The 16,893-nt window shown below is 41.0% G+C and overlaps 1 protein-coding gene and 1 pseudogene across 1 annotated transcript; one reads left to right on the forward strand and one right to left on the reverse strand.

Annotated features, from left to right (window-relative positions):
* Window positions 1-4,411: 4,411 nt before the first annotated feature.
* LOC143389205 (transcription factor ATOH1-like) lies at window positions 4,412-5,470 on the reverse strand. The gene is given in 1 exon segment (XM_077108051.1): window positions 4,412-5,470. A coding segment is annotated over 1 exon segment (1,059 nt).
* Window positions 5,471-6,447: 977 nt separating this feature from the next.
* LOC143389203 (nuclear RNA export factor 2 pseudogene) lies at window positions 6,448-12,007 on the forward strand (annotated as a pseudogene).
* The last annotated feature ends 4,886 nt before the right edge of the window (window positions 12,008-16,893 follow it).

The following is a 16,893-nucleotide window of genomic DNA, read 5'->3' on the forward strand; positions in this document are numbered from 1 at the left end:
GGGTTCCTGTCCTTTTCTTTATCTTCCTCCGACTTCTCTCCTCCCCTGCCTCTCCCCTGCGTCCAAGGATTTAACCCGTTCTCCACTCCATTTGCCTTTTCTTGTTAGGGGCCTAGAAGAAAGGACGGTAAACTTCTATGGTGTGGGTTCTGCTTGGCCTAGTGGGGTTGGAAAACGCATGCCTCTATTTTCTCTCCCCTGCCTGGGGTCCCACCCCCTCTCACAAAATAATTGCAAACATTTCAGCTACTACCCGTCGTATTTAACTCTCACCAGAACTTAACTGGGTTTTTTTTTTTCCTTCTAGATTGCAGTTGACAAGTTTGTCATTGACAAGTGGGTCCTCTATTTTCCCTTTCCTGTTCTTTTTGGGGTTTGGGGCAGGTCGGATAAAGTTGATAATCTTTTTCTTCAACTTTTCAACTGGACACAGGAGAGAAATATTACAAGATATGCTTTAACAAAAGACTGCTTACTTGGTTCAGGCTTAAATTTCTAAAGTCAATAGAAAGGCCTCATGAAAGTATTGGTCCTGCATTGGTTAAGATTAAGGAAATTAGTCTCTCTCTCTCTCTCTCTCTCTCTCTCTCTCTCTCTCTCTCTCTCTCTCTCCCCTCCTCTCTCTCCCGTCTAGACCCCAGTTGGCAATATCCCATAAAGAAGGTGTTAAATTTACCAGTTGCCAAAAATAATCTTCCGTCAGCTCTCCGTGAAATCAAATAAGTTTCCAAAAGTGTGGTCAGCCAAAACCCTCCACAAATAAGGCAGTGATGGGTTGGAAGTCAAAGGCAGAATATAAAGCAAGCTACTTAAAGTATAGAAAATTCAAGAAAACACCAGCAGTGTGGCAAAGGACTAACCCGATTTATCTATCTTCATTACTTTAAGAAATGCTGCCTCTTTGTTTGTTTGGGTGATATTAAGCATGCTTAACTTGCACACATAGTTGATTCCTTTGCTAGTATCTTGGATACTTGGATCTGACTTTGGAAGGTAGAAGCTAATTACTAATAATGGAGAGAAAGGAACCAGTCAGCATGGCAGGAGTGGTCTGGCATATGGGGAATGAGTGCTCAGAAATACTCAATATTCAAGTTTCCAAAATATTAATGAGATTATAGCAACCTGCAGCTATATGTTACAGCTTGTTAATGGAGTGTAAGAGAGCGAGCTGCCAAACGTTTGTTATGCAAACTCCATAACAGAACCTTAAAATGGAAAAGTGATTGTACATCTTTTTCAAAGAAATGCCAGCATAAAAAATAAATAAATAAAAGGAAAGAAAAGAGGTTAAAGTTCTCACTTGAACTTTGAGCACTCAATTTACCACAAAGTAGTTTGACTTTTTGTTCATGTCTGGATGGGTTAGAAGAATTCATTTTAAGCCTTTAATCAGTGTGATATAGAACTTCCAGTCTGATATGGTTGTTTTTCTCTTGAGAAGAAATGTCTTCCTTAAGTGAAGACAGGGTTATCCCCTATATAATTACACTAGCATTTAAAAGTGTAAATATTTGCTCAAGATGACACAGTCCCCACTGGAGCATTTAGATAGCTATAGCTCCTGTCCATTGATGTTCTTAGAGAAAAGTTCTGTGGGAGCATCGATCTGGTGAGCAGGAATACTAAGATTTAGTTTTGGATATTGACCCTTTCTGGCTTTGTGATTTGAGGACAAATTATGGGCAGAAATTTCCTCATTTATGAAAGGTGTGAAGGAAGATGTTCCTGATGTCCTCTCTGTTTTGCAATTTCTGAATCGATTAAAAGTAATGATTTTGATGAGATGTTTTTCTTCTGTGGTTGATACAAAATGAGCATAAATGGCTTTGAAAAATGAAATGCAATTGTTTACTTTGAGAAAAACAATCACATTTTTTCTTCCTTCATTCGGTCCTTACCACTAATAGGTCGAGGATTTTAGGTCCTCTTCTCTCTCTCTCTCTCTCTGTCTCTACACATAACAGCAAAACACATCGAACAAAGTAGCTATTAAAATATGTGTTTTCTCATTCTACAAGGTTGCTCTATAGCCATGCCTGTTTAGCTTGTTTATTGAGAGTGAGATGGAAGTGTGCTATAAGCAATCGCTTGGTTTATTCAACAGCCCAAAGATTCCTGATGCTTATCATAGCACAGCATACTCGGTGGGTGCAAAAGGTTATCTAAGGACAGGTGCATTGTTTCTGTCCCTGGAAAGTGTCACCAGCTAGTGTTCACCTCACCCAGAGAGCTTGTGAGGCTCTTGGCTTTGCTTGATCCACTTCACCTGAAAGCCAAGGATACTCAGGTGGTCAGTCGAAAGTTCCATGGTTCTCTATGGTTGGTCAGAACCTGTACTTCCTAGAGCATTACTTTTTCTACAAACCCAGGTTTTGGAGCCTGTCAATTTTCTTGTGGTGCTCTCCCCTTCTAAAGGTGCTGAGATAGGAGAATACAGGAGCTTGCAAACTCACCTCTGCTAGCTTTTTTTCTTTCTCCTTCCTTCCTTTCATATCCTGCAATTTTAAAAAATTCCAATGAAAACACACAACATAAATTATTTTGCTTAAAACCAGCCTCTCAAGTTCATCGATGTTTATCTAGTGGAATGTTGTGATATCCTAGTTCTCCTATGTTTGCCAAACATATATATTTTAAAATCCCACTTTCTAAACACACACCCACATGCACATGCACACACACACACACACACACACACACAGTTTTATCTTTAGAATCTATGATCTTGAAATCTCAAATAGAATTTTCTTTAGTGAGGACACCTGAGGTGACAGTGGTAACACCCTTAAGTTTCTTCAACTGACCTTAAATGCAGTTGAATGTATTCTGCAAAGAAACCAATTCAGAAGGATAAAATAAGAAAAACATTAGTTTCTATATTGGAAGAAGAATTGTTTGAAAAGAAAAACTGAACAGAAGTTAATAATTTCCTACAGCAACCAGCACCCTTCTAATTTTTGAATCAATGATCACCAATTTCCCTTATTCCCCACCTCCGAAAAGTGGGTAGAGTTAGCTGGTGCTGTGTATTTGATCTACTTGAAAAGTTTTGGGCTTATCTAGTTTTTGTAAGTGAAAATAGCTAACCCTGATTAATTTAACTACTAACTAGATCCTAGAAGACCTAAAAGACCATGGCTCCCCTCACAAATACTATTAACACTAGGAGTAAGAATGGAAATTCTGGCTATTCAAAAGGCAAAATTGCTGCAAATTTGGAGAGTTTTATCCTACAATTTAAATTATTGACTCAAGTGCTTTTCTATGTATAGATGCTACCCAAAGGCACAAAGTTTGCAACATTCTTCTTTTAAAATATTAGGTCCTATAAATTTGGATTTGATAGACTACTTCCTTAAAGTCTTCCAGGCTATTTAGAAATCATTTTCAATAAGTATAATGGGATGGAATAAGTAAGTGACAAATAAAAGTTCCTTTTCAAGTTTATTGTTATCATTTGCAAATGTAAATACATAAAACAATGGCAGTTGGCTTTACTAAATTAAAATAAAATTATCTCGAGTAGAAAATGTAAAAAAATGAATCAAGATAAGTAGAAATGGTAGCAAACACTCAATAATAAATAAGTTTTCTAACAATAACAAAGCAAAATAAAATTGACCAAATGCTTTTGACACTACCAGATATGTTTTTATTTTCATTTTTTAAACAAATATTTGCAAAGAGCATAAAGATTATAAGTGGCCGTGTTTAAAAAACAAAAAACTGGTCTGCAATTGGCAGTTGAATTTCTCCTGGAGCCGCAATAGCAGCGACTGATAAAGTGCGTGCGCCAAGTTTCCTAAAGGACGCCAATGTTCTGGCGATCGGATACACATACTGGGTATGTTAATACAATATATAAACCCGCAAAGGTCCCCGTTTTCTAACAATTCCATAGTCAAAAGTTATTCACTTTGGAAACATTGACTTTGCAATTCATAATGCATTTGGGGAGACAACTTCAGAAGACTTAACTCTCCCACACGAGTGCGTGCAACACACAGGAATGGATGCCCAGGGAATAAAATAAATTAAACCCAAACCAGTGACAGAAAAGATGCGACGTTTTAGCAGCGTGTTGGCAGAAGGGACTATAATAATGATGCACATCTGGGTACATATAATTATACCATATCTATCTACAGGGGAAAGCAGAAGGTGGAAGGACAGGCAAAGCTTTAACAGCAAGCTTTCATCAAACAATATGAGCCATAGGAAGTTTGGAATAGCGGCGGCTTTTGCAAACCATCAAATGTAGCTGCCATCTGAAGCCAAGTCGTTGCTAAACAACGACCATTGCAAAGCAAAAATTAAAGGGTGCGGGGATATTTAACCGCGGGGCTCCCCGCGCACTGGGGAAGGGCAATTTTGTTTCTGTCTCCGTTTTCAGGGTTTTGTCACCTTTCTAACTTGCCTCATCCGAGTCACTGTAATGGGAATGGGGAGAAAACTCCCCGTCGCTTCTGTGGGACCGGGGGGAAGTTTTGCTACTATCCTCCTGCACTGGCTGCAGGATGCCCCCAGGCAGCGAAGGCGACAAGTTTTTTTGCGCCATCATCGCTGTCAGGGCGCTGTCCTCGAAAGTCGAGAAGTGCAAAGCGTCTAGCTGCACCGAGTAACCTCCCGCAGAGGACGGGGCGGAAAAGCGTGTCCGACAACTCCCGGGTGGGGTCGGTCGCTGGCCCCCTCTGGAAGCTGGTTGAGCCCCAGATGCTGTGGCTGTGCCCGAACCGCCTTCGTAGGAGGCTGCAGCACGAAGGTGGTGGTGGTCACTTTTGCAGGAAGCTGGCGGCGGGGATGGCTGTTCCCCGCCGCTGGGGGTTTGTAGAAGCTCCGACAGGGCGTTGATGTAGATCTGGGCCATCTGCAGGGTCTCATATTTGGATAGCTTCTTGTCGTTGTTGAACGACAGGATAACATTGCGCAGCTGGTCAAAGGCATGGTTCAGCCCGTGCATCCTGCGCCGCTCCCTGGCGTTGGCCGCCAACCGTCTTTGCTTCTGCACTCCATTCACCTGTTTGCTGGAAGGGGCTCTCTGGCGGCTGCAGCCCAACTCATCCACCACCACCCCTCCTTTCAGCTTGCACAACTGTTCCCGTACTTTCACCGGTCCCGGACTTTTGCTGACGTTGCCGTCGCTGGTGCTTCTCCTTACCAGATCCCCCCGGCTGTCCGCCTCGTCTTGGGGCGCAGCGGCCTCCGAGGCACCCAGCTCAGGAGAATGCAGCAAATACTGGGTGGCGCGTGCCGTACAGATGCCCTGCAAAGTGGGAGCCAGCCAGGCGCGTGGGTCTGTGCTGTCCAGGAGGGACAGCTACGCCGGGTAGACTGGATGTTCTCTCGCCTGTAGGGTGGCAGGTGGCTGTGGCGGCGGTTGCGCTAGGTGGTGCGGCTGAGGATGGCGATGGTGGTCCCCCAACTCCTTCACTTCAGCCCACTCTTCAGCATGTAGCAGGCGGGACATTGCACTGCAAAGGCTCGGGGAGGTGTTTCAGAGGCGGCACTGGTAACCCAGCAGAACCCAAACCAAAAACAATAACAAAACCCCCCCAAAACCCTGCCTGGGTCTCTTCTGCAATGTCTTATTCTTTTTCCTTCTCTTCGACCCTCCCCTACTCACTTGGAGATCACACACCAGGTTGCGTGCAACGAAGCTTCTCCGGTTGCAGAAGGCGCTGCGCCCCTTTAAAAAGCGGCACGCGCCAGTGTGTCTCCCCCCGCCCCCCCTCCTCTCCCAACCCCCTCCTCGCGCCAGTCGCGTGTCTGCTCAGCCAATGAAGGGCGCGGGCAGGCGCGTGCGAGCAGCCAATCAAAGAGTATTTACACCCAGAGAAAAGTTCCAGTGTGCAGAGAACTTGGGTGCCTGCTCATTTCTTTCTTTCTCTTTTTCCCCTTCTTCCCTCTTTTAAGTTCCTGACATTCATTTGCTGACTGCGGGCCTGTAATTCGACTCTCGCGTGTGTCACCGCCCAAACGGCGGAGTGCGTGAGCTGGTGCGGACCTGGCTTTCAGCTGGTGCCCCAGCTGTCCTAGGTCAGACGTGCGCCGCCATGGGCGGCTCCGGGCGAGGTTGGACGCGCCTGGCGCCGGGAGGGCACTCACAGCTGAGAGCTGGCCGGTCCTATGCTGCCTCCGAGCTAGGATCACAACTCCCATCGCCCAAAGATTTTTAATCTCTCATATATAATATGGTATGTGTATGTATAAAATTTGTGTATAAATATCTCATTTGTGTGCTCATAGATGTAAAACTATTAGATGATGGCTCTCATTTAAAATTACTAAAAGAAGGAGAAGACATTAATGTCTCGGAACGTTTCTTAATTTTACTACGTTTTTTCGTGTCTTGCCCCAGAGCTAGTTCGTCTTTGTTATGCAATCTTTTTCTTAATGAAAAGGAAAGCTGTGTACAGTTAGGGTGCACCAAATTCCACTCCTTCAATGCTCTCCGAGCCGGTTCCTCAGCACTCTTGCGGCCAGTTAGGATTGTGTTCTTCAGAAAACTCTCTGCGGAGTAAGTATACTTTTAGGGCAGGAATATCGTATGTACAGTTTTATGCATAGAGTTTACACACACGCACACACACAGCAGGACTCCTTACCAGAGCCCAAAGAGAGTGCCCAAATTTAAAAGAATGGTGCCTGCCTTTCCTGCAATTATGAACACTTTCAAACTAATCTGCCTCGGGAGCCCTGGCTTTACTACAGCTTGTGGCTTCTTCTGCAATTACCCAGAAACTATAGCCTAACCCACTTCTCCCCACGTTTAGTTTAGTTAGGGTGTGTATTCCCCTAGCGCAAAAACCCGGGAGGTCCTTGGCGAGACTGGGACGCCAACTCCCAGGTGAGCACTCTCCTCTCACCGCTTTAGCTTCTGCCTGGTCTAGTCACAGCAAAGAGCCAATCAGAAGCTCCAGGGCTCGGGCACGCTGTTACTTGCGTCCTGCGCGCCCCAATTACAGGCGCTTCCTGCAGCGACCCTGGGGCGCTGGAGTGGGTTGCAACCAGTTGCTGCTACTGTGGCTGTCATCCCGCAAGCAGTTTCTTCCTCCCAGAAAGGTAGTAAAAAGGAGAGCCAGCAGAGTATCCTGGAGCCGGTCTTTGCTGGGTTCAGAGGCAACTGATAGGTGTTGTCTCTAGTATTCGCAAGGACTTGATCCCCACCTGCCATCTGGAACTCCTTGGACAGAAGAATTTCGGCTACTGGATTGGATTGGTGACACATATATATTCCAAACTGTAGTGTTGGATTGGTGATATATATACATACATGTATATATGTGTGTGTATACACACACACACACACACACACACACACACACATATATATAAAATAAGATAAATCTATATCTGTGTATCTATCATAATTGTGGAAAGAGAGCAGAGTGTGTAAATGATGCTTAATACATCTTCGTCTGTTTTTTACTCATCCTCGTTCATTTGCTGGCGTGCAGAAACCCTCCAGACCTTCTGACCTAAAGAACCAGAAAAGTCAGAGCTAGACTTTTTGAGTGTTTAGGCTTTGTTGAAATTAATATGTTAAATAAAACCCAGCAAAACGCAAAAGCCTAAACCTAGTTGAAAACCATCTATGAGAATAATAATAAAAGGTCATTATGTGTATTTTTTAGAGACAAAATTTTCCAATATTTGAGTGAGCGGACTGGGTAGTATTGAAATCAACGAATGGTGCTCTTACCACAATTAATGTTACCATGTAAAATGTGCCACTTAAAAATAATTTCAAGTAGCTGTAAATGCCAAAGTTAAACTCTTGGAAAAAATGATTTGTCATTATTTGTATATGTAAGGTAGTGTAACAGTTAGAGCCCAGAAATACCAAGTCATCTATATTGCATTTTATACTTCATACACTGACTTTCCTCAACTGGATCTGCTGAAAGGTACTGCTGAAATTCTTTCATACACTATCACTACTAAAGGTGTCGAATGTTCAAATGTTCCTTGAACTTTCATCTTCCAAACTTTCTATCTGTACATTAAATGACTGTGTAACTGCAAAATATTCATTTTCCTTTGAGCTCAGATTTATGGGTTTCAGCCCAATATTTACTGAATACATAGAATACTGATCCTAATTTGCAGCTTTATAGTTAATTAGCATAATTTCTTTTTTGAAGCCAATCTCAATTTCTAGGTGAGTAATTTAGAGTGCCCCAGTGATATGTGGGACTGTAGGAGCTTCCACAATTTGTGGTGACATGCATTTCTTTTGCCCTTAAAAGAAATAGGGAGCTGTCCACCCCACCTCCTCCTTTTCTCTTCCTTCTCTTCTGTTAGGTGGAGCTGAGGAAGCTAAGCATCTGGGATGGAGAAGGGGACACAGGGCCCTGTGCATAATATCAGAACCTGAGTAGTGTAAGCCCTAAGGCAGATTGTGAAAAGGGATGCAAGTAGAGTGAGCATCCAAGGGGGCTGGATGGTGGCAACAGCAGCGCAGCCTGAGGGGTTCTTTGTGTGGGGGCAGCCATTAGTTACTACAAAAGAGTTGTTGAATAAAGTAAATATCTGAGAACAATGAGAAGTAGTTACTCACTATCAGAGAAGGGAAGAAACTTGTAGTGTTGGATTAAAATTGGAGATTTTGATATGAAATTATGATTTTACTACATAGGAACAAACACAAATATGTGGTGTGTACATAAATGTGTACCTATAGATGTCCTCTTCATTTTCAGAGCTTGACATCAACAATGAACATGTCTAATTCCAAGATTTCAGTTTCCAAACAAAATTTTGACCAAAAGGAATCATGGCTCTTTCAAAAATGGGTTGAGTCCAGAAATGGAAGAGAAAATAAAAAGCACAAGGTGCGCCTGAAACATCTTACTATGTCAGAAACATGAAGTGCTTAAAGGATGATGGAGACGTGTCAAAAGACCACAGAAGCGTGCTTGAAGCCCTTTCCACTGACAAGTTACAGGATAATGTAGATTCCAAAATAAATACCAATAGTGACAGATTTCTTCCCATTTGAAATAAAGGAATCTTATTAATATAAATAGAATAAATAAACACAATGAAGTTTGATAAATATGTATTGGCTACAAAATTTGTAACCAATATGTAACCAAAATATTGATTACAAATGAAAGAAGATTGACACTTAATGGAAGTGTATGACAAACATCCACTTAATCAAGTGATCAAAGTTAACATTACTTGCTATTAGGCAAAATGAATTTATGTGCCACTTATTAGAATGCAGAGGACACAGCCTGATATTCCTGTCAAAGATGCCTACCCTTTTCCTTGATTAGTCAAGATAAAACATTAACCCAATTCAAACTCAGAGACATTTTAGAAAATAACTAGTTTATCATCTTTCAAAGTGACAGGATTATAAAAGGCAAACAAAACCTCAGGATTCCCAGCTAGAGAAGACTAAAGAAACATCATAAATCTGATGCCTGATTCTAAACAGGGTCTTTGCTAATAAAGAATATAATTGGAACAATTGTCAAAGTTGTATAGTGTCTGCGAAATAAATGATAAAATTAATTTCCTGATTTTGATGGTTATAACTTGTTATTTAAGAGAATGTCTCATTTTTAGGGAATAGTCACTAAAGTATTCAAGGATAAAGGAGCAGGTTAATGGTTTTGTTAAAGGGTATTTGTACTATATGTTCAACCTTTCTGTAACTTCAAGATTGCCTCAGAATAAGAATAAACAATGCAACAGGCAAATGAAACAGCCAAATTTAGTTTGTTCATTATATCTAAAGGTACTAATTCAAGTCAATCCAAGAATTTTACCCAGGGTATTGAGGCCTGTAGTCATTGCAGACACCTTACATTAAATTTTGCTCTGCTCAGCCACAGTAAAGTATGTATCCAATGGGTCTGGGAATTCTCAGCTTTTAATGAATAATTATCATATATTATTCAAGAGGTGCAAAAATTGAATATTAATTTGAAAAGCATTATCTTATGGGTTATTTTAAATAAGAATTTCCAAGTCATGATCAATTTTAACCAGTGTCCTGATGAGGTCACAAACATTAACAAACAAATAACAAAGAAGTGTTGTTTTTCACTATTGGGCATAGTCTTATCAGTTGGCAATTATGATTAAGAATTAAACATTTATTCTTTAATTCCTATCTGAACTGTATTTCAGCGTAATCAAAGGGCCTGACTTGATGAAAATGTCTTTTAAAAAATAATATAATAAAGGTAGAAGAAATAAAAGATTTAGAAAAATAAACATTTTGCCATTCTTAAATGAAAACATTTGCTGATTAACACTGATCCCTGAGGTAGCTCAGATCTCTCCGTCATGCGACCCTCTTCAGACAATGCCTGGTAGTCAGCACTTCCAAGGTTATTCTGCAAAACAGCATCAACAAAAATGTGATCAAACATTGTCCCACATTGGAGAAATGTGGGACAAACAGAAATGAAGTTTCAGAAACAGTGATGATAGCAGTGCTATTCAAGGAAGAAGGAAAGATGGGAAATCTTCCTAGGGTAATCTTGGCAGAAGGAATCTTCAAAACTCCAGGAGGGTGATCAAAATGTGACCCACTCAAGTCATCCACAGTAACAAGAAGAGAGGGAAATGGTATAATGAAGAACAAATCCATATTACCATGTGGAAAGATACAAATCCGGAAGAGAGAGAAAAGAGGATACACAAGGAAAAGCCATGTGTAACTGGTTCAAGGTCACAGTTCCATATGGGAGAAAGTATGACAAGGCATGGCTAATGAATACATTCTAGAGCCACTGCAGTGTTCCCTTCACCCCGGTTGATTCCCACTACATCAGAAATCAGACCCGGTGCTTTCTCCAGGATATTAAAACTGCTTCTGCGTTGAAGGATATCAGCTACAAGATTTGTGATGAGGATAACTGAAAGACATCTGTGCCTGAATCCATGCAGAATAAGTTCATGCCAGAACAAGTAGAGCAGCTAAAGCTGTCTATGGGCAAATGATATGATATCTCCTAGCAAGTTCTCAGCCTTGCTGGGCTATGACATTGACATTATCCTGAATTGAAGAAACTGTATGTTTGCCACCCTGAAGATCATTGAAAGGATTTCCCTGAGCACTTGTCATTGAACTTGGAAAACAATAAACTCTACCAGTTGGATGGCCTGTCTGACTTTATAGAAAAGACCCCCCAAAGTCAAGATCCTGAACTTTTCCAAAAATGAGCTGAGGACCTCCAAGGAGTTGGATAAGCTGAAAGGGCTAAAGCTATGCCTAGACGGGACCTTTGTGCAGTGTCTTCCCAGGCCAGTCTGCATATGTAGTAAGTGCCATCGAGGATTGTTTTCCCAAGTTGTTACACCTGGATGGCCAGGAGTTATTCATACAAGTTATCATTGACCCTGATGCTCCCAAGTTAATAAAATCCTGCACAGAAAACTATAAAGGATCTGAGACCTTAAAGAATCTAGTTCTGTAATTCCTATAGGAGTATTACTTGATCTATGACTATGGAGATCCACAGGGTCTGTTTAGTGCTTACCATGATGAGGCCTGCATCTCCCTAACCATTCCCTTCAACCCCACAGACCCAGCCCCAAATAGCTTGTGCAGGTACTTCAAATATAGTAGAAATATGAAGAAGCCCGAGGATTCCAACATGCAGAGACAGCTGCTGAAACACACAAAACATGACATTGTGGACTACTGCAATGTGTTGCCAAAACTGAGCATGACTTCAGTTGCCTTCTGGTAGATATGTGGTTCTAGATGGAAATAATGCTCTGCCTCTCTGTGAATGGGGTGTTCGAGGGAGCAGAAGGAAATCCTCAAGGACGTGTCTATGCCTTCACCCGGACCTTCCTTGTTATCCCTACCAGCTATTTCAGTATATGTATCATTAATGTTGAGCTGATTATGAGGAATGCCAGCCCTGAGGAGATCCAGAGCTCTTTCTCCATCCCAATGCCTGCACTGTGCTCCACCTCCATGCCTGCGCTCTCCCAGGCAGGATTTTTATACATGGTCTATGATGAGACTTGAATGGTCTCAGAATGCCATGAGGACAAGTGGAACTATACTAGAGCTGTTAGTCTTCATTATGCTCCAGACTGAGGGCAAGATCCCAGAGGAAGCCTTCAAACAGATACCATGAAAGGAGTCCTTGAGTGCCGTCTTCCTCTTCATCCACATCACTTCATCCACATCACTTCCACTTCATTCCACATCATTGTTTCTCTGTCTTAAGACATGTTCATGATGCGTTGGAGCTCTGGTTGACCAAGAAGCCAAAGTTAACTTGTAGGCTAGGTAACATAGCCTTCCAAAGGGCCAGTTATTCTGTTTTCCCTATTGAAGATGGCTGCTTATTTTCATAATAAAGATTGATATTGCACTTAAAAACAATGAATGAAACAGATCAGATTTCATTGGGGAACATTACAATGGAGGGGTCAGCCTGTCTCATTGGAATTACTGATTAATCTTAGCATCATTTAGAGTAAAAGACCACGATGTTATGAGTCTTGGTTTCATGAATTATAAAGTACAAAGACTTTTTTGAAGTATTTTTTAAAAAGAAAAAAATAAATTTGATTGTGATTAAGCCTTAGAGATAATCTATTTACACGATGTACAGGGGATCCTATACTAAATGGTCACACAAGAATGCAAAGAGTAAACTCACATTTTATAATATTCTACAGAATACCATTCAGTTTCAAACAAGTCTGCAACATAAAGGAAAAAGGAGGGAAATGAGAAGCTGAAGCCCTGGATTAAGAAAATCTTAAACCAGGAAACACAATATGTGAGCCTTGTTTAGATTTGGATTCAAACAAACAATAAAAGAGCTTTTTTAAAAAGACGATTGGTGAAATGTGAATATATAGATCATACTGTCAAAATTTTAAGGTAAGCTGGGCACAGTGGCACAAGCCTATTATCCCAGTGGCAGGAGGATCACAAATTCAAAGACCAACCTCAGAAACTTAGTGAGACCCTGTCTCATGTCTCAAGATAAAATTAAAAAAAATTAAAAAGGCTGGGGATGTGGCTCAATGGTAAAGTGACCCTGAGTTCAATCTCTATTACTGAAAAAAAAGGGGGGGTTGGCTATAAACATTAACACAGTGTGTGTGTGTGTGTGTGTGTGTGTGTGTGTGAGAGAGAGAGAGAGAGAGAGAGAGAGAGAGAGAGAGAGAGAGAGAGAGAGAGAGAGATTGTTCTGCATAAGGTTCAGATAGTCAAGGTTCCCTTATCACAGAACTATATTTTGAAATAATGTTAAGACAATGTTTGGTGTACTGTTGTTTATTCCAGGTGAATGTGAACTGCTTCTTGTTATTCTTCCTGATAAATTTACCAGTCCGATAGCTGCATATAAGTGTAGCAGTAACCTAGCAGCTGAGTTTGAAGCCATCATTTGCCTAAGTTTCCAATAGTCTACTGTCGTCCGCCATGGTACATCTAAAATTTTTGTAGGTGTCAAGGTGGCAAATTACATGGGCACATGATTGAGACCACTCTTCCTGCATCCTTTAGTGGTTTGCATTTCTGAAAATAATACTTAGTCTCTGTACTTCCCTACAGTATGTGACATTTTTATAATTTACCATCTCAGAGGGGATGCACTTCCAGAATCCAAAGGTTAGGACCAAATATGAGGTTTCTACTAACTCCTAAATATATCCATCCATATTAGTAAGTTTTCTGTTATATAATGAATTGCTCAAGGTTGAATACTTTATAAAGAAAACTACTTTATTTAGCTCATGGTTTTGATGGTTCAGTGGCATAGAGTGGACATTGGCTTGGCTCTAGTGAAGACCTCATGGTGCATAGTGTTACAAAAGTGGGAGTGCATGCAAGAGAAAAAGATCACGCAGTAAGCTAGAGAGTGGGGAAAGGCTCTTTTAAAGCAAATCACTCTGGTAAGAAGTAACCTAGGTCTCAGAAGAATTACCTTAATATCTTCTGAGGGCACAACTTTAATGACTGAAAGACCTCTCACTAGGCCCCATCTCTTAAATGCCCCACTTTCTCTTAAGGTTTCCACACTGAAGACCAAGCTCCTAACCTATGAACTCTTGGGACACGAACCATGTCTAAACCACGGTGCCATCTAACCAATGCACGGGAAAACCCAATAGATAAACTTGGTTGGGATTCTATTGATTACGTGGCCTTCACATGCTTTAATTGTAAGGAAAGTTTCGTGGTAGCATTTTGGTTTTCCTGGCATTGCTGTCAGTTCATGCCCTATATTTAGAAAATGCTTTAAAGTTGCGTATTATTATCTCCCAGGTATATTGTGGTAACTATTTATAGGTCAATTTACAAAAGAATTGGAGGAATTCTCAAGGAGTCCAATACCCCTTACCATTAATTAGCTCAAACTGGCTGAAGTATAGAAACTAGGAAAAGATTAGTGAAGTGTTTTCGGGTGTGTGTGTGTGTGTGTGTGTGTGTGTGTTTGTGTGTGATGGTGATGACTATCCTATCTACTCTTGGTCTTTTTTGGTCATATAGATTTATCAATACCCTTTTTAGCTATCTATATTTGTTTCCTACTGGTACTATAACAAATGTTTCAATCAGAGTAATCCAGGGAAACCTTCCAAAGAAAAATTTTAATATGGTAGTTCCCCTTTTCCATGATAGATGTATACCAAGGCCCCAATAGATGCCTGAAACCATAGGAAGTACTGAATCCTATATATATGATTTTTCCCATTGCCCCACACTATGGCCACATATCAGAGTTAATCTATCCTTCCATGATTTATGCCCTGGTTCCTCCCTGACATCAATAGTCTTAATGCTTTGTTGATACATAAAACTATCATAACAGATTACTATAAACATAGTTTCTTAAAATTACACACAGATTTATTACCTTGGAGTTCTGGAGGTTAGAGCATTCAAATCAGATTCACTGGATCAAAATTGAAAGTTTCACATTTCCAACCATTTAACATTGGTCAGTTCTCCTAAATTTAAGAAATCCACCCCAGCATAATACTAGGACTCCTAGGACATTCAATCCTAAATTTTTGGTAAGTTCCCCCATATCACTAACCTGCCATTTCCAACTTTCACTGATACCCTTCCTCAGTTCGCCCCTCGAGATCCCTACAGCATAAATTTTAGGTTCCTCTAGGTAGATGTCCAGAATGTTGCAGAATTTTAGGGAATAATTTCCTTGCTTCTAAAATAAGAATAATCCCGCCCTCATGAGCCAGATTGAGATTTGACCCTAGCTTCATGTCTACAAACTATTGAGAATCACCAAGTGAACCTTGGCGAAAGCTAATGTCAACGTATGAGGCATTTTGTTCCTATGAGTTCTCTGCATGGTGTTGAGGTGAAGGAGTTGACTACTCTTGAATGATGGAGAGTGAGTCAATTCTAGATGGTTCAGCAGATTAGGAAGATCTAAGCACACCCATAATACATCTTCATTTCAGCAGTCAGATTCCCATTTGTTCTCTTTTTAGGGTCTTGAATCTAAATTTCATGGATTTTCTAGAGCTGTGTAATAAAACCTTCTCAGCAATTCTATTACTGGCACAATGAGGCCTGGTTTCCAGCCTGCACTGCCCTCTGGCTGTAGCACACACAGGTGTGATAGAGATTTTCTTAATTTTACATGTGTCTCTGGTTGATTGTTGGCTGACTTGGGTCCACCAAAAAAAACCCCACAAATGGTACTTAAGAGCAACCATTCATCTCCACAGGTTTTATGATAACCACTGCCATAAAAATATGGCACATAATATAAATTCACTATACTGTCCTCTGTCTTCCTCCTGTCCCAATTCACCACAGATGAAATTCTTAGTAATAGTGACCCTGCAGCAGGCCAAAGATTATCACAACCCACTTCCCATTAATAATGCAGCCTTTGTTGCTATATGGTCTGTTATGCTCGAATTCGGGACCCCCAAAAGACCACCAGAGACCAAGATCGATATAAACAGCAAAGAGGTGTTTATTGCGAGCTAGCTCGGTCCTCCACGCACACACAGCAACTGGTGACACTGAGAGGCCCTGAGCCCAGGGTTTGTAGCAGTTTTATACATTCTTTGGAGAAGGCAGGGACCCCCATATACATCATAGCATCTCTTAGCAAATCATCACACACTGTGGGAAAATCAAATAACAACTCTAAAACATGATTAGTACATTCACTGCTGGGAACAAGTTGGGTAGGGGTGATTGGTCAGTACAAAAGGGGGATTCATTTGAACTGATTGGCTTAAGCCAAGAGGGGTGTACATGCTGAACTACATGGTTTCTCAACACCATAAACTACTAGGGGGTCACCTGGCATCCCAGGTATTTCCCTGTCTCATGCTGATTGGTGGCTGCTAGGGGGTTGCTATGGATTCCCACCTAGCCTGACTGAGTCAGGGACACCTGGCACAGCAGATCTCTCCTGTTATTTGTAGATAAACAACTTAGCAGGGTGGGAATGTGCCTAGGAGCGCTCTGTGGGTCTTTCCAAGGACAAAGGTCATGTCCCTTCCTTGGACAGGCTTTGCTCTGAGATAGAGGCTGTTTTTTCAGTCAACGAGTGGTTCAGCCCAGAAATTCATCTCAGGGTAAGCATTCTGGACCACTTCTAATATAAGTTAGTTTAGTTTGGATATTCTCAAAAGTCTATCCTTAAACAAGGATTCAGGTTGTGGTAGAATGTGTGTTTGCTTTTAAATTATTTATTAAGCTGTAGACTATGATGTGTTTATACTTAAGTGTTTGATGGTATACATACGCTAACAATTAATTTTAAAAATATTTCAAAATCTCCCTTTATACAATGTGAACAAAATATATTCTGGATGGATCGAAGAGACAGAGACTTTAAGTGATATCAGATTAAATAAGGGTATTGTAGGCATAAAGTTACTGAAAGATTTAATGATTAA

This window comes from Callospermophilus lateralis, unplaced genomic scaffold (assembly GCF_048772815.1).
Source record: "Callospermophilus lateralis isolate mCalLat2 unplaced genomic scaffold, mCalLat2.hap1 Scaffold_122, whole genome shotgun sequence".
NCBI lineage: Eukaryota > Metazoa > Chordata > Mammalia > Rodentia > Sciuridae > Callospermophilus > Callospermophilus lateralis.